We start from the raw sequence: 17,745 nt of genomic DNA on the forward strand, positions 1-17,745 counted from the left end.
ACGCATCCAAGAAAACTATTTGGTGAGTCATGTTAACTCTTCTGCCTGTCTTCTTTTTTTTAAGGGTTACAACTCTCCACAGGAGTTTATTGCCACCCAGGGGCCCTTGAAGAAAACATTGGATGATTTCTGGCGGCTGGTCTGGGAGCAATGCATCTGCACCATTGTTATGTTGACTGTGGGTATGGAGAATGGACGAGTAAGTCTCATAGGGAGCCCTGCTGTGTTTCGTTAGAGAAAAAGAACAGTGATGTGGCTGTCCGGCACTATCAGTACAAACTATTGTGCAAACTATTTCAGAGTAAAAGAAGGAAGAGAGAAAGTAAATCCTTTGTGAACTGCTGTTTCAGAGTTTGTTTTTAAAGAGATGGGAATTAAAAACAACAATGTACATGAATGTAGGTGCTTATGATTTATTTTATTGTGATTGATTTTTGGAACTATATTTGTAATATGTTAATTATTCTGCATGCAGTTAATAATACGTTTTTTAAAAGCTTTTCATGGGTTAATTCAAACCTTCCCATCATCCTAGGGCAGTCAATAAAATTTCCAATAAATGGGTAACTCCCCTAAACCGTGTACACAGCTTGGCAAGGAACATATCTGGAGGACATAAGTCTATTCTACCCCACCCCCACTCTCCACCTCCTATCATTATGTTCTAGGTATTTAGTTCAACCTTGAGGAACTATACTGGAGATAAGATCTCAAGAGCTTTCCAGATCTGAGGGAATGTTCACAGCAGCAATTTTTCACATGGCTTCCCCAAGAAAATGCCATCATTAACTTATGCACGTCAAACTGAATGCCTCATCTTGCATCCTGGTCCAATTCCTTTTAAAAATGTAATTCTGAATATAACTACTAACGTTAGTGCTAAAAACAAGAAAGTACCCCTCTTTCTGTTGAGATTTTGCATACCGCAGCAGAGTGAGCAATGTCTAACAGGAGTCTGGCTGCACACAAATGGGCTCAAGCAGACAAATGAATGTCTCTTGCAATTTTCAAAGGGCAAACGTGTATGCACTGTATAATATGTTATTGTGACAGAATCCGCCAGTAGCAAGGAAACAAAATAAGAAGTGTTATATCCACCAATGTATGTTGCTATGGGCACAGCCAATCTTCATTTGTGTACCCCCTCTGGCTTTTACTGTTCTTCTTCCTCAGAAAATGTTTACTGCAAGGATTCTTTTTCCTCTTAGGTGCTTTGTGAATACTACTGGCCCTCGGATACTTCACCTGTCTTTTCTGGACAGATCACCATCCACTTGCTTGCTCAGAATTTTGCAGATGAGTGGACCACACGGGAGTTCAAGCTCCAGCATGTAAGTAGAAGACCAGCATGTGTTTCTGCCACCATGTCAGCTCCAAGTAAATTTGTGAAATCAAAACTGTAAATATAATGTCATGGCAGAGCTGTAGTGTTCTAGGGAGCACTAGTGATCTAGAATGAATGCTTTTGCATGATACAGACTATTGAAAAAATCTGGCATAAAAAAACATTTAAAGTGACTTTTAAAGGGTGGAGGACTCTTCTAGTCCCAGCTGAATCCAGGAAGTGATTCCTGGCAAATGGGGGCTGCTTCTCGACCAACTATCTTGGTTGCAAGACCTTCAAGGTTTTATGTATGTATATATGTGTGTGTGTGTGTGTGTGTGCCCCATTTTCGTTTTGAATGGGCCTCCAGCATAGGGTTGCCAACCTCCAGGTACTAGCGGGAGATCTCCTGCTATTACAACTGATCTCCAGCTGATAGAGATCAGTTTACCTGGAGAAAATGGCCGCTTTGGCAATTGGACTCTATGGCATTGAAGTCCCTCCCCTCCCCAAACCCTGCCCTCCTCAGGCTCCGCCCCAAAAACCTTCCACTGGTGGAGAAGAGGGACCTGACAACCCTACTCCAGCATGGCTTACAACATTGTTCTTTCCTCCTCTATTTTATCCTCACAACAACAACCCTGGGAGTAAGTTAGGCTGAGAGAGAATAACTGGCTGAAGGTCACCCCATGAGCTTCTATGACAGAGTAAGGATTTGAATCTGGGTCTCCCAGATCCGAGTCCGCTCCTCTAACCACTATAACACACTAGACTTTCAGCAAAGCACAGAAACACATTTTGCTACAAATGCCCCTGTAACATAGTTCCTCGTGGTGAGTGCTTCTGCCCCTGCAATTCCAAGGTTTCATACTGAGAGGTAATTGTAACATACAGGATCCCAGACTCCTTTGAGAAGATTCAGCAGTGAGTGATTGTTTATTGAACAACTCTGTCAACTTGACCTGCTGCAGTGAGCACTAACATGGCCCTCCCATCACAGGCAGGGCTCAAAGAGGAGAGGAGAGTGACTCATCTGCACTATACAGCATGGCCTGATCATGGTATCCCTGAGTCCGCAACTTCCATTATGGCCTTCATAGATCTGGTGCGAGCGCATGTGCAGAATGCAAAGGACTCTGGGCCTACACTGATACATTGCAGGTAAGTCACAGGTAGCCCACCTGGCCACCACTTTGCCTGAAACCATGAAGGCAACAATGGATGGGGGGGTGGGTGGGGGGAAGCCACATTGACAGAAGGACATCTACATGGTTTCAGTTTTCTCTTGCCAGCTAACAGCCAATACAGACATTCAGAAAAAAAACATGAGGTACAGCCTTTCTTAGACAGCATCACATCAAAGTGCATTCAAGGAATGATACGTTGGAATGCTTTCCCATACCACATTTCTTTGTATGCGGAAAGCTAGCATCTTTTCTCTGCCATGCTGCCTTTCCACATGCAGATTGTTTTGCTACTGGGAAACATTAACAAGTGCTCTCCTGTCTGCGTTTTGATGTGGACTTTTTCAGAACACTTGAAATAGCTTTTAAAAGGCTACTTTTAAATGGATACTTTTTGATAGGGCTCATTGCCAAATGACTGGGTTTGCCAGCAAATAAAGTTAGTCTATTGGTTCTTGTAGGTTATCCGGGCTGTGTAACCGTGGTCTTGGAATTTTCTTTCCTGACGTTTCGCCAGCAACTGTGGCAGGCATCTTCAGAGTAGTAACACTGAAGGACAGTGTCTCTGTCCTTCAGTGTTACTACTCTGAAGATGCCTGCCACAGTTGCTGGCGAAACGTCAGGAAAGAAAATTCCAAGACCACGGTTACACAGCCCGGATAACCTACAAGAACCAATGAACTCTGACCGTGAAAGCCTTCGACAAAAGTTAGTCTATATTTACAGACACGCAAAAAGGGTATCTGAGATCATCCGTAGCTTTGGCATATGCTGATGACACCCAGCACCGTATTTCATTAACTAAGCCACCAGTTGCAGCTTTGACTATTTTAAATCACTGTGTGGTCACTGTGGCCAAGTGGATGGGGCAGAAAAAGCTGAAGCTGAAACCAAACAAGGCTGGGAGGGGCAGTGGCTCAGTGGTAGAGCATCTGCTTGACATGCAAAAGGTCCCAGGTTCAATCTCCGGCATCTCCAGTTAAAGGGACTCGGCAAGTAGGTGATGTGAAAGACCTTTGCCTGGGCCCCTGGAGAGCCGTTGCTGGTCTGAGTAGACAATACTGACTTTGATGGACCAAGGGTCTGATTCAGTAGAAGGCAGCTTCACGTGTTCAGATATGATGCTGTTTGAAAAAACAGATGTTCAAGAGAGGACTGATTTGCTCGTTCTGGACGGAGTTAAACTAATGCTAACTGGCCAAACTACTGTAACATGCTTTGTGTGGGGCTTAGGGTTGCCAACCACCTGGTGGGGCCTGGAGATCTCCCATTGTTACAACTGATCTCCAGGCTACAGAGATCAGTTCCCCTGGAGAAGGTGGCTGCTTTGGAGAGTGGACTCTATGGCACTGTACCATGCTGAGGCCCCAAACCCCACCCTTTCCAGGCCCCGCCCCTAAATCTCCAGGTATTTCCCAACCCAGAGCTGGCAACCCTAGTAGGGCTGCCCTTGGAGACAGTCTGGAAGTTTCAGCAAGTATAAAATGTTGTGGCTCATTGACTTACAGGCACTAAGCTTCATGATCATTGTATCTGCACTGGCTACCAAGTTGTTTCTAGGTTCAATTCAAGGTGCTGGTTCTTCCCTTTACTAAACTCCCTTCATGACCTGGGGCCCCTGTATGTAAAGGATTGTCTCTCCTGGAAGCAGCCTGTTTGCCAGTTTGGGTTTCCCACCAGTCCCTTTTATCCATCCCTTCAAATAGGATAGTACGTATATCCCCTGTAAAGGGTAGGGTGTTGTCTATGGCTGCTCCTCAGCTTTGGAAAGATCATCAGGGGGGAATGTGTGAAAAGCCCCCCTCCACTAGGGTTGTCAACCTCCAGTTATTAGCTGAAGATCTCCTGCTATTACAACTGTTCTCCGGCTGACAGAGATCAGTTCACCTGGAGAAAATGGCTGCTTTGGCAATTGGACTCTATGGCATTGAAGCTCCTCCTCTCCCCAAACCCCGCCCTCCTCAGGCTCCACCCCAAAAATCTCCAGGTATTTCCCAACCTGGAGCTGTCAACTCTACCTTCCACCCAAATAGGGTTGCCAACTGCCAGGTAGTAGCAGGAGTACTCCTTTTAATTCAACTGATCTCCAGCTGATAGAGATCAGATCACCTGGAGAAAAATGGCCGCTTTGGCAATTGAACTCTATGGCATTGAAGTCCCTCCCCTCCCCAAACTCCACCCTCCTCAGGCCCCGCCCCAAAAATCTCCCCCCGGTGGCGAAGAGGGACCTGGCAACCCTAAACCCAAATGACATTTAGGAGAGCCTGCGAGACTACGTTGTTTCAAAGAGCCTTGCCTGAGTTGTTAACGTTGTCTTAAATGATTTACACACACATATATATGTCAAGATTTTATATCTCTAGGCTAAACTCCAGTGTATATTGTTTTTCGCTTTTTTATGGATATTGTTGTTATTTGAAATGTACAGGATTTGGAAAGGTGAGATAGACATTTAAAATAAATTATTGCCTCTGTTTTATTAATGGTAAGATATGGATTATAAATATGTTGTCAGGCCATCTTTTACATAACATGAGACCTACAATGTCAATTTCCTGGTCTGTTTTAGCTTGCCTTGACTAGAAGGGATTGTAAGCAGGCTAGTTGGGCACAGGGCAAAATAAACTGTGTTGGCTGCAGCCTGTGAAAACCTCATCCTCCACTCTGTTATTGCAGTGCGGGAGTGGGCCGCACAGGCACTTTTATCGCCCTCGACCGGCTCCTGCAGCAGCTAAAGCACGAGAAGATGGTCGATATATTCAACACCATGTACAGTATACGGATGAGCCGCCACGTGATGATTCAGACTCTGGTGAGAATGTGAGACCTCCCCGTCTATTGCCCCATCACTGAATCACTTAAGGATAGAACGTAGCCGTAACCTTTCTAGTGAGCTTTTATAAGCTTCACAACCTAAAGAGGCTTGCGTCTTGACAGCTGTTCTGCCCAAATGCATGAAACTCTGTGGCGATCCAACAAAATGTACAAGGCTGATGGTGCAAAAAACATCTCTCCCATGCCAAATTGCTCTTGTGATTAGACCTCCTTCATATATACCATCAGAGCCAAATTTCTGGGAGTTGGTCTATACCTGCAGAAAAATCAGGAGCTGCTGCCTTTCTGAGACAGTAATATGGCAGTTGGGTACCCAAGGTTGGGTGGGATGAAATATATATATATAAATAAATAAAATATATAATTTATTGGAAGTGCTATGTAAGAATTAAAATTATTTAAAAACCGTTAAAATAGCACAATGGCATTTCTTAAGGTTGATGTCTGTCACCACAAGCCAAATGCGTTTCAGCCTATATGGCCTTTCTCAGTGGTCTATTTAAATCATATATAAAACATGCACACACATTACAAATATATTTACATATACATGCAATATACAACAGGCATGTAATAGGTTGTCTAAAAAATAGAATGATAATAGGTTAGTCTCTCCTATTAATAAGCCAATTGTATAACTCTTAAAAGAGATGTTTGGAATTACTTACTTATATTACCAATTACACCAACATCTGGTGAAATTGTCTTAGGTTTTTATGCTGTAAAACATAATTAAACAGCAAGTTGGCAAACTCAGTTCATTATTAATCTATCTGGAATGCATATATATAAAATGTACCAATGTATACTTCACATACCTGGGCTGTATATGTCTCCCACATAAGTTGTATGCAAGTATCAACCTATTCAGACAATGTGAAGCTGATGATTCTGACCAGCTCTAAATAGTGTCCATAGAATGATATAACCTCTATGACTCAGCACATCTGTAATTGGGATGATGCAATCTCCCTGCACCTTTTTGAGAAGTGTTACTAAATATACATTCACTACTATAATCCATACCGCAAAGCCAACAGATTTTACAAATAGATTTCAATACTATTAAATTTGGGAAGATTAATTAAAGACAAAGCCAGTCATATCTTCATTTAGGCCTTTTGGTAGCATTTTTAATTGGTCAGGTCAAAACAAACATTCAACCTATTAAAAGCCTTTTCTGTTGCAGTGATGAGCATTTGATCTATACCTGCCATTTGTATACTGGTACAAATGTATGTTTCCCTTTTTTGTTGCACCTGAGCAGGTGACTTGGTGGGTACCGTATATATTCGCGTATAAGCCGAGTTTTTCAGCCCGAAAAAAGGGCTGAAAAAGCCGGCCTCGGCTTATACGCGGGTCAATACGGTAGGGGAGGGGGGAGGGAGGGAGAGAGGAGGGAGGAGGGAGGGGGGAACTTACCGCCGCCGCCATCGCCGCCTCCGCCGCCATTGTTGCCGTGCCCGCGTGGCTTCCCCCGGCCAGGAGCGCCCTGGAAGGGCCTCCAGAGGCCTCTGGAGGCCCCAGCGCCGCCCCTGCCGGGCGGAGCGAACCTGCTGCCGGCCGGTGCCGGCCTGGAACAGCCTCCAGAGGCCTCTGGAGGCCCCGGCGCCGCCCCTGCCGGGCGCAGCGAGGCTGCTGCCGGCCGGCGCCGGCCTGGAAGGGCCTCCAGAGGCCTCTGGAGGCCCCGTCGCCGCCCCTGCCGGGCACAGCGAGGACCCTGCCGGCCGGCGCCGGCCTGCGCACCTGGATTGAGGTAAGCCTGCGGGGGGGGGGAGGGGTTATAAGCCGACCCTCGGCTTATACGCGGGTGCCTAATTTTTCCCCATTTGGGGGGAGAAATTAGGCACCTCGGCTTATACGCGGGTCGGCTTATACACGGGTATATACGGTATATTACACTGATCTTGGAATGACCCAGAACAAAAATTTACACAACCTAGAAAGTCAATACTGATGCTAGGATACAGACTAAAGAGCTCCCAGTTGTATGTTATCATAATTAGATTCTGCTGCCTTTCTGCTTCAAAGTGTGCTGGGATGCCATCAGGTACCAGAGAGTCTGTGTAAATGATAATTGTGCACTTTTCTCTTCTAGGGGCAGTACATTTTCCTGCACAATTGCATCCTAGAGAAGATCTCTGAAAACCCTCTTATTGGCCTCTCTGGAGTGGATCTGTAAGACTCAGTTCAACTTTTCTTTCCAAACTAACCCACTTTGCATAGGCCTCTCCTCAGTTATCCCTCATAGCAAAACTGTTTCCTAGATGGACTGTGGCTCAGTAGTAGAGCCTCTGCTTTGAAGGCAGAAGGTCCCATGTTCAATCCCTGCCATATCCATTTAAAAGTATCAGGTGAGGTTAAATACTTTAACTTAAGACATCTTTTGTACAAAAAAGATTATCCCACTGCTTGATATTGGGGTTTTTTTGTGCAGATCTGTCAGCTTTTGTGAGATTGACTTAATGGGAAAGCTGAATGATTAAGTTGTTTTGTTATATTTCTCTCAAGCTCCCACCCAGTCCCTCTGAAGAGCTTTGTTCAGCATCATGCAAGGAACAGTTACAAGGCCAATGCTGGCTTCCTTAGGGAGTATGAGGTAAGAGCTGGACATGGCGGTTACAAGGGGAGACCAAAGGAAGCAGTGTTAAGGGTGGACCACGTCAGAGCATTTGTAGTGATGATCACTATGAGGGGCACCACTTGCTCAAACAGAGCTTCAGGCCATAGACTCTTCCGCCATAGTACAGTACAAAGCTGAGGCTACACTGTTAACACACTGTTAGGGGAGGGGTTGTGGCTCAATGGTAGAGCATCTGCTTGGCAAGCAGAAGGTCCCAGGTTCAATCCCCAACATCTCCAGTTAAAGGGACTAGGCAAGTAGGTGATGGGAAAGACCTCTTGCCTGAGACCCTGGTGAGCTGATGTCAGTCTGAGTAGACAATACTGACTTTGATGGACCAAGGGTCTGATTCAGTATATGGCAGCTTCATGTGTGTTCATGTGTGTTCACATGTGGTTGGAGAGACACATGTGCCCTAGACCTCTGTCTGGGTGAACATAACTTGTTGCCCCATCTGTCCCAAATTCACATGAAGAAAATCCTCCGCTACCCTTTACTCCTATACTAGAGGATTTGCTGCCTTAGGTTCTGTGGTGGTTGTGGAAAGTGCTGTCAAGTTGCAGCTGATTTATGGCGACCCCATGGGGTTTTCAAGGCAAGAGATGTACAGGGGTGGTTTTGCCATTGCCTTCCTCTGTGTAGCGACCCTGGACTTCCTTGGTGGTCTCCCATCCAAATACTAACCAGGGCTGACCCTGCTTAGCTTCTGAGAGCTGAGGAGATCAGGCTACTAGGTTTAAGAGATATGTCCAGACTAGGGAATGGCACACCCAAATGGCAATGAAAGGATTACTTAACAAAATAATGTCGCTTCTAGTGCAAGTTTAGAGGAAGAAATGAGAACCTGGAAATTGTGAAGCCAGAGAGAGTTTATCGAGGAGAATAACTAGCAGACTTAGGAAGTCATGATCATACCAAAGATACATACAATACTAGAATGCCCCACGCAGACTGTGTGATGTGTTTTACTCAAGAAGGGGGAGGCAAGAGTCCAGCAAAATAGTACTAGAAGCTAGAGCAGAGATTATCTCTACCTATTCGTGAGTGTAAGAGCACTTCTACCTAGGTTGTACCTACTAATTTCTTAGGGATGATTCACATGTTCATCACTAGTGATTTATATGTGTGAATAAGCCATCATAGATCATACATCACAAATACAGTATTCATATCATCTTATTACAAGACTCTTCAGTGGAATCAGTGATCAGTTCTGCCATAAATGCATAAGAAAGGCTCCATTTCTGTTCTGCTGACTGTGTAGGGTAATCATTTTTTAAGAATTCGTTTTCATTTTGCTTCCATTAAAAAAAAATTATTATTAATCCTTGTTTTCATTATTACTTCTGTTTCCATCGATTTCAATACAAACATATTTGCATTCTCAGTGTTATTTACCCTTTTGAGATCAATAACTATATAAACAAAAATGTCCTTCCAGGTAGTTATTTGACTTGTTAATATCAAACACACATGCCTGGCGCTCAGAAATCTTGCCAAGTAAGATTGCCACCTAGGGTATTATACAGCTTTAAGGCTGGCGATGAGGAAATTGAAATTATGCAAGATTTTCTGTTCCTTGGCTCCATCATCAAAGGGAGACTGCAACAACTAATCAGAAGGTGATTGAGGCTGGGAAAGGCAGCAATGAAGGAGCTAGAAAAGATTCTTAAGAGTAAGGATGTGATGCTGGCAACTAAGCTGAACCTAAAAAAAGCTGAAAAATACATTGCTGGTATTTTGTGTGTGTGTGGGGGGGGGGCGGTTCGGCCCAAAAAAATACTTTTAAACTGCAGCCAGTAATCCCAATCTCAAAAAAACTGGAAAAAATTGGCTTTTTCCAGGCTCATTTTGGGATCACCAGCTACAGCAGTAGAAACCCTCTTTTAAAGAAAAAAAACTGCATTAGCAAATTCATGCTGAGCGCTGTAAAGTTTAAATCCCCCCTCTGTTCTCCATTATAGTCTATGGGGAATCTTTCCAGGGCTTGAGTGGGGGCTGTTTTTAAGGTAGAGGTACAAAATTTTCAGCGAAGCGTCTAGTGGTTCTCCTTACAAGAATCTCCATGTTTGGTAAAGATTGGGTCAGGCGGTCCAATTTTATGGGGCCCAATTTTTCCTACATTGGAAAAATGCTCCATTGCTGCTCTTTGGGGGCCCTTAAAATTAGACCCCCTGACCCAATCTTTACCAAATGTGGGGGTTCATAAAAGGAAAGTCAACAGAAGCTATGCTGAAAATTTGTGCCTCTACTTTAAAAAACAGCCCCCCCCCCCAAAGCCCTGGAAAGATTATCCATAGGGTATAATGGAGCCGAATTTTTTCGGATTCCTGAAAAAAACACCATATTGGTGTGGGGATTTGGGAATATTCAGGAATCTCAAAATTTTTCAGGCCCAACATCTGAATTTTCCCACAGTCTTTGTTTGCACACCCTTACTGGCAACCAAGATCCAGTTAATTCATGCTATAGTATTCCCCATTAATTCATATGGTCACCATAAATCAGAAGCAACTTTACGGCACTTAACACACACGCATCCTGTATGCTGGATGTTGCCCTTAATTTTCTAGCTGAAGCCTGAGAAAAGGCTGCAGGCTCCTTTGCTGCTCCTCCATCACATTTCCTACCCCATCCCTCAGTCCTGATCCCTCATCTGCTGCAGTGGTCTCTATATATGCTGGGTTAAGTGGTGACAACCCTATTGTCAGGTCATTGTAGGACTTCAGCACCAATTGCAGTTGCCAACCTCCAGGTGGGGCCTGGAGATCTCCTGGAATTACAACTGAGCTCCAGGCAACAAAAATCAGTTCCCCTGGAGAAAATGTAGTAGGGGTCTCTGGGGGTTTGGGGGGGAGGTAGTTGTGAATTTCCTGCATTGTGCAGGGGGTTGGACTAGATGACCCTGGTGGTCCCTTCCAACTCTATGATTCTATGAAATGGCTGCTTTGGGGGATGGAGTTTATGGTATTATACCCCACTAAAGTCCTACCCCTCCCCAAACAACACCCTCCCCAGGCTCCACCCCCAAATCTCCTGGAACTTCCCAACCCAGAGTTGGCAGCCCTAAGCTACACATTTCACATAGCCTTTTGTATTGTTTGCTTTTGATCTTCTGATGATAATAGTGTGAGGCTGGCTCTGCATTGTTATCTAAATCGCTTGTTGAAGCGCCTGGCTTCAACCCTTGTCCCCTGACCTCCAGGATCCTGCCATGCCTAGCCTTGATGGAAATTTCATCTCTGAGCCAGAGTCTCTCCAGTTTCTCTCCCTTCTTTTCTTATGCTGCTTTTCTCTAGCAGATGCTTTTGGAGGCAGCAAAAGAAGAAGTCACTTCTGCGGCACCACTTCCTGGCAACCACCAGATCAACTGCTCCAGCAAAATCCCTTGTGAGTAATAGGGTTTTGTTTTGTGCATTAGAAGCTGAATTGGTATAGGGAAATCATTGCATATGAATTATGTCTAAACCCACAAAGAGCTCTGAGAATATACATAGCATTGGAAAGAGCAGTACTATTTTGGGCAAAAGCATTCTAATTTGGGAGGGAGCTAAAGTGCTTTTTAACATGTACATGCAGATAAAGCCCATGTGTCCAGTGCCTTCTTGTTTCCCTCAGATTATTATCACTCCTAATATTAAAGTGAGTGTCCCTCATTATGATCATGAAAGGTACAGAACTAAGCCCCTAAGGCAGGAGTCAACAAGGTATGGGTTAGCCAGGGCACCAAGAAAGAGTAGATTCTCCAGCTGTGCAGAAAATATGACTTTGTAAATTAGCCACAAGAAACAAACAAAAATGGCCTGATGAGGACTGAATATGTGCCAGGAGGCATGGAATGTTGAGGGAAATTGACAGTTAAATGAAAAAGAGTGCAGGAGGAGAAATTAGCCATCTCAAGCCCCTGAGTGCACATAGAATCCTGGAGAATATGGGGGTGAGAAGTGCCAGTACAGTGAGGGAAAAAAGTATTTGATCCCCTGCTGAATTTGCCCGTTTGCCCTCTGACGAAGAAATGACCAGTCCATAATTTTAATGGTAGGTTTATTGTAGCTGTGAGAGACAGAATAACAACAGGAAAGCCCCCAGAAACCCAGATGACAGAAGTCAGAGACTGATGTGCATTATAACGAGTGAAATAAGTATTTGATCCCTTTGCAAAAGATGACTTAGTACTTGGTGGCAAAACCCTTGTTGGCAATTACAGAGGTCAGACGTTTCCAGCTGGAAGGCGCAGATCTGTTTAAAGAGCCCCCAGCGCCTTCATGGAAGCCCTGTGAAGGCCCGCGGGGGGGCTCTTTAAAGACCCCCGCCCCCTTCCCGACTCTTTGAAGTCTCTTCAAAGACCCGGCCGAATTTCCCCCCAAACTCCGGATCTCCCGCTGAATTTCGAGGATCCGAAGCAAGGGAGTTCGGACTTCGGCACAGCCCGAATTTAAAAGGGCCGAATTTTGCCGAAGCCGAACTTTACCGAATTTTTTTTCCCAACAGCCCTACCTTACATCCTTGGACAGCTCTTTGGTCTTGGTCATGGTGGCTAGTTTGGAATCTGATGGATTGATTGCTCCTGTCGACAGCAGAACCCTAACCCTAACCCTAATCTGGCTGGTTGATAGGGGATCAAATACTTATTTCACTCATTATAATGCACATCAGTCTCTGACTTTTGTCTTCTGGGTTTCTGGGGGTTTTCCTGTTGTTATTCTGTCTCTCACAGCTACAATAAACCTACCATTAAAATTATGGACTGGTTATTTCTTTGTCAGAGGGCAAACGGGCAAATTTAGCAGGGGATCAAATACTTTTTTCCCTCACTGTATATATAATACAAAAGTGGGTGCTGGCCAGAGCTAATCACAAAAACAGAAAGAGTACATTGGGTACATCACAATTCCTTACTGGCTCTCAGCTTTTCCTTTACTAGTACTTAGGGTTGAGTTGAGCCTGATATGCTGTATTAAACCTGCCCAGTTCCACTCACACAAAGGGTGTTTTACAGATGATCATGCTAAAGTGAAGTTCTCAGCACTGGATCGAGATCCCTTCTCAGACCTCTCACATGTCTGGTTCATCCCTGTGAGTTTACCATACGTTCTGTTTTCTCTTTTTCAAGTCCTCTAAATAGTATATGATACATGCTGTACCCTTGTGGTAGGAATCACTTACTCGTGTCAAATGCATATGTTTTTCCTTGGTTTAGCTTTCATATTGGGACAAAAGACATATGTTAAAATATATTCCTAAGTATACGTTAATAAAATATGTCATAGCACACAACTCAAGTATAACCCAGTTGCTGTTGGGTTGGCAGTAATATTTCCCAGACAAATGAGCACCACTGATGATAATCAGATGTTAAAACATGGTCAACTCTACTCAAAGGTTCCAAGACTGGCATATCATGAGTGCCAACACAGTGCTGATACTGCTAGTTGATATCCTATGCCCACTCCACAGAAAATAAATATGTAAAAGAAAGCCCCTCCATCAAGGGACAGAAAGCACAGCAGTTGCACCCGAGTCCATAGCAACTCCAACCAATCAAAGAGCAGCATGCTAACAATAACCTTGTGACAGGCAGAGCTTGTGTCCTGGGGTGGAGAACCTGTAAGGGATCTGACAGAGCATTGCTAGACCTATGTGACAACAATATTTGTTCTCTCCCTTGGCTGTTTATGCAATGTGTTCCTTCTCTGTGCAAAAAGCTCTTTCTAAGGGATTCCCATCATCAGAGTGTATGTTCTAATACAATATGAGGCCAGAGAGATATAGTATTATGCTGTGCCCCCTATCATCTGAGCTATAGTTGTCCCAGCTGGGGTTTATATAGTTTTTACTTTGTTTCATTTTGTGTTTTTTTACAGGGCTGCAATTCAGCCAAAGATTACATAGCTATTGAAGGACCTGACAAACTGGCCCTGGAGGAGTTCTGGGGGCTGGTCTGGGAACATGGAGTCCATACCATCATCAGTCTAACATCTGGGCAGAAGAGCAGCCCGGTAAGCCAGTTGTTATGCAAATACACAGAGCGATGGAGATAGACCCTGCAGGGATTATGGCATTCAATAAACAGAATTATGGGAGGAGTTTCAGTGGGGTATGTAAAATAGTCAGGGAAGTCTGTCTCATGTAATCACAGCCATGTGGGATACACTTTCCATAAAAGAAAAAAAAAATCCCAGGCAGCTGGGTTCAAGGCCACCACACAGGCAGGGCTGCTTTCTTTCCCATACAGTCTGCACCTTTCTTGCCATCTGGGTGCCATTTCCATGGGAAAAACCCACACAAAGCACCCTCGCCCCCATGTTTGTAGATCACGTTACACTAGCACTGTGGGATGAAATGACATAGAAGTGCTTTCCATGGTGCTGGTGCAGTGTTTAAAGGGGCCCTTAATTCCTTCCATTGCTCATTGCCTCCCTGGGAACCTTATTGAGAGAGCCAACATGGTGTAGTGGTTAAGAACGGTGGTTTGAAGGGGTGGAGTCTGATCTGGAGAACGGGTTTGATTCCCCACTCCTCCACATGAGCAGCGGAGGCTAATTTGGTGAACTGTATTTGTGTCCTCACTCCTATACACGAAGCCAGCTGGGTGACCTTGGGCAAGTTATTCTCTCTCAGCCTCACCTACCTCACAGGGTGTCTGTTGTGGGGAGGGGAAGGGAAGGTGATTGTAAGCCAGTTTGAGTCTCCCTTAAGTGGCAGAGAAAGTCGGCGTATAAAAACCAACTCTTCTTCTTCTTCTTCTTCGAATTAAGTCCCAGAAATATTCATGTGGAAAATATAATGTCAGAACCAGCCATTCACATGGATTTTGCTGCATGTTGGTGTGCTGGTTTCATTTCTCTGCATCCTCCTTTTAATAGTGAAAGAGGCTGCATTCCTCTTTAAGCCAGGTGTAATTTGCAAATTCCCACACAGATGGCTTTTTGCTCGGCACAGTCATTCTGAATGGCTAGTAGTAGTTGTGCTATCAAGCCCAGCAAAGGATAGATGAAACGCTAACCTTGCAGTCCCTGTTTTGGTGTAGGCTCCAGACAACATCTGCTGGCCTTCTGAGGGTGAACCTGTCTCCACAGAGATGCTGACCATCCAACAAGGCCCCGAGAAGACGGTTTCAGGGTGGCCGTGCATTCAGCTCCGACTGAAATATGTACGTGAGTTGGGCAGCAGGATGGGGCAGGAATGTGTGAAGCCAAACAGTCCATCCAGTGAAGAACAATCACCAGCAGACACCATCTCATGCTTATAGCACCCCTCCACATTCACTTGCTTGGCTCACTCTTCCTTCCATTCAGATTCCTCACCTGCTTTCTGCGTAACTCATCCCCCACAGGCTGAGGAAAATCTAGTCAGCAAGGGAAAGTGGCAAATAACTGGAAGATGGGGGATGAGAGGTTACAGTTAGTAGGCCTAATCAGAAATTGGTGCCAGGGATTAAGAGAGTGGCTGTGTAGGCCACAGGAAACACTGGAATGTTCCCAAATTTCTACCTGCCTGGCCTGGCAAAGGACACGAAAAAAGTGGCTTGGTATTAACTTCCTTGTATACTACTCACCATTCTACTCACCAAAGCTCCTTGGGCCTAAAGAGCGTTCTTCCAACTCAAGTGGCTGTTTTGCTGGCAAAAGAGCGTCTTAAATTGGAGGAAATACTCTTTATGCTGCAGGAACGCTTCAAAGTTTGCTGAAAGGAATAGTCAGATGGATATGTCTGTGGTAATTTTTATGATTTTTTTTTTAATTGGGCCACTCTTTGTCAATGGACCAACATTTATATTTTTGAATTAGGCCAGTCTCTAGGGACTATCAGTGTATTAATTGTGATGTGTCATCTGTAAGTTTTCTGTTTCAATTATAAATGTAAACAGTTGAAGTCAAAGTTGTATATAATTTGGAACTGTCCCTGGTGAACTAGCAACCTGAATATGGGTAATTTCATTTAAAGAGATTTGTTAGAAATCATTAACAAGTTATACTCCCAGACAGAAGGTACTACTTGATAGAGGTGCGTTTATTGATTGTTGGACATTTTAGTACCTTAATTCCCCTTTATGATTATTGGTTTAACCTCCAGGTGGTAGCTGGAGATCTCCTGCTATTACAATGGATCTCCAGCCGATAGAGATCAGTTCCCCTGGAGAAAATGGCCGCTTTGGCAACTGGACTCTATGGCATTGAAGCCCCTCCCCTCCCCAAACCCTGCCCTCCTCAGGCTCCGCCCCAAAAACCTCCCGTCGGTGGCGAGGAGGGACCTGGCAACCCTTCAGGTCTCTTCTGGCTTGCTTGTATGCTTTTTCATTTATACAGAGCTCTTCATTAGCAGCCTGGTCTGCCTACTGGCTATTGGCTTGCCTATACTTGCTCAATAATCACAGCCTCTCTCCTTGCTTTGCCAGGAGAAGAAGGCCAAGGAGAGGGTGCTGCAACGCTTCCTTTTCCCTTTGTGGGAAGCAGAGGAGCAGCCAGCCCCCAAGGTTCTGGTGGGCTTCCTCACTATCATCAGGCAGCTGGTGCCACATCGGAAGAGGAGCAGTCCCTTGGTCCTTCATTGCAGGTAGGCTCCTGACCCCACCGTTGGCTGGTGCCTGGCTGTTACTCTGGGACTGAGGAGCATGAAGTCAGCCTCCCAGTGGGTGCTGGCAAATGATGGCTCAGTGTGAATTCCCAGCACTACCAGAACAGATCTGCTTAGCTGGTTCTTATCTTTTCCCAGTTCGGGAGGTGTGGGTCAGATGGGCACGCTGATTGCCTTGGACACCTTGCTGCAGCAGCTGAAAGGAGAGAAAAGCGTGGATGTGTATGGGGTTGTCTTGAGGCTGGTGAGGAGCTGCTGCCTGATGACGCAGACACTGGTATGTAAGGGGCAAAAGGGCCACATGAGCAGCAACAGAGGGCCTTGACCAAGATCCCTGTCAAGGCCCAGGGGTGGCACTCTGCTATTCTAGAGTCTGTCCCCTGAAGATTCACGGGTCTCTCTGTCTCAGAAGAGCTCAGTGGATCCTTGCATGTTTCCTCCTTATCTGTGCTGTTACCTTTGTGGATGTCAGCGGTGGATGGCACGCTGATGGAGATAAGAGAAGGAAGGAAACATCAGCTGAGCAGACGGAACAAAAAGTCTTGTGAGCAGTTCTGGCAGGTCACCATTTACTTGTTCACCAGCATTGCAGGAAGTGGGCAGGATGACTCAGCTACTCCGATCTTCTTTAGCAAGAATCAGTCCTTTAGACTTTCCATTAGAGCTTTGTCTCCCCCACCCACCCACCCAATACAAAGCCCATCAACTCTCCCACATCCATGGAGGGGTAGGCCTTTCTCATGCAGCCCTCGAACATTTTTGGATCTTTTTCCCCCCAAAGGTTTCTTTCTTCAGGCTTTTACATGCAGTCAAGCAAAGCATTCTCAAACTGTTGTGGGACAGTTCACATGCTCTCATTTTGTGAGATATTGAACACACACACACACACACATGAAGCTGCCTTATTCTGAATCAGACCATTAGTCCATTAAGGTCTACATTGTCTACTCAGATTGGCAGCAGCTCTCCAGGATCTCAGATAAAGATCTTTCACATCACCTACTATGGGATAGGGAGAAGAAATACTCACTTTCTCCACCCCATGCTTAATTTTATAAACCTCTTCCCCCACACCCAGTCATATTTTTTCCTAAAGTGAAAAGTCCCGGACTCTTCAGCCTTCCCTCATAAAAGATGCTTCAATCCCTTAATCATCTTGCTGCCCTATTCTGCACTTTTTTTCCAGTTCTACAATATCCTTT

General features: G+C 45.0%; 1 protein-coding gene across 1 annotated transcript in view; it reads left to right on the plus strand.

The window, feature by feature from the left end:
• LOC130473333 (receptor-type tyrosine-protein phosphatase V-like) overlaps nt 1-17,745 on the plus strand; it is a 32,413-nt gene that overhangs the window by 13,483 nt on the left and 1,185 nt on the right. The window contains exons 12-23 of the mRNA XM_056844856.1: nt 65-199; nt 1,209-1,331; nt 2,325-2,485; nt 5,185-5,320; nt 7,442-7,521; nt 7,855-7,942; nt 11,269-11,356; nt 12,966-13,042; nt 13,831-13,965; nt 14,997-15,119; nt 16,365-16,522; nt 16,682-16,820. Of these exons, the coding sequence (XP_056700834.1) occupies nt 65-199; nt 1,209-1,331; nt 2,325-2,485; nt 5,185-5,320; nt 7,442-7,521; nt 7,855-7,942; nt 11,269-11,356; nt 12,966-13,042; nt 13,831-13,965; nt 14,997-15,119; nt 16,365-16,522; nt 16,682-16,820 (1,443 nt within the window). The remainder of the gene's footprint in view (nt 1-64; nt 200-1,208; nt 1,332-2,324; nt 2,486-5,184; nt 5,321-7,441; nt 7,522-7,854; nt 7,943-11,268; nt 11,357-12,965; nt 13,043-13,830; nt 13,966-14,996; nt 15,120-16,364; nt 16,523-16,681; nt 16,821-17,745) is intronic.

The sequence above is a fragment of the Euleptes europaea genome, chromosome 2 (genome assembly GCF_029931775.1).
Source record: "Euleptes europaea isolate rEulEur1 chromosome 2, rEulEur1.hap1, whole genome shotgun sequence".
NCBI lineage: Eukaryota > Metazoa > Chordata > Lepidosauria > Squamata > Sphaerodactylidae > Euleptes > Euleptes europaea.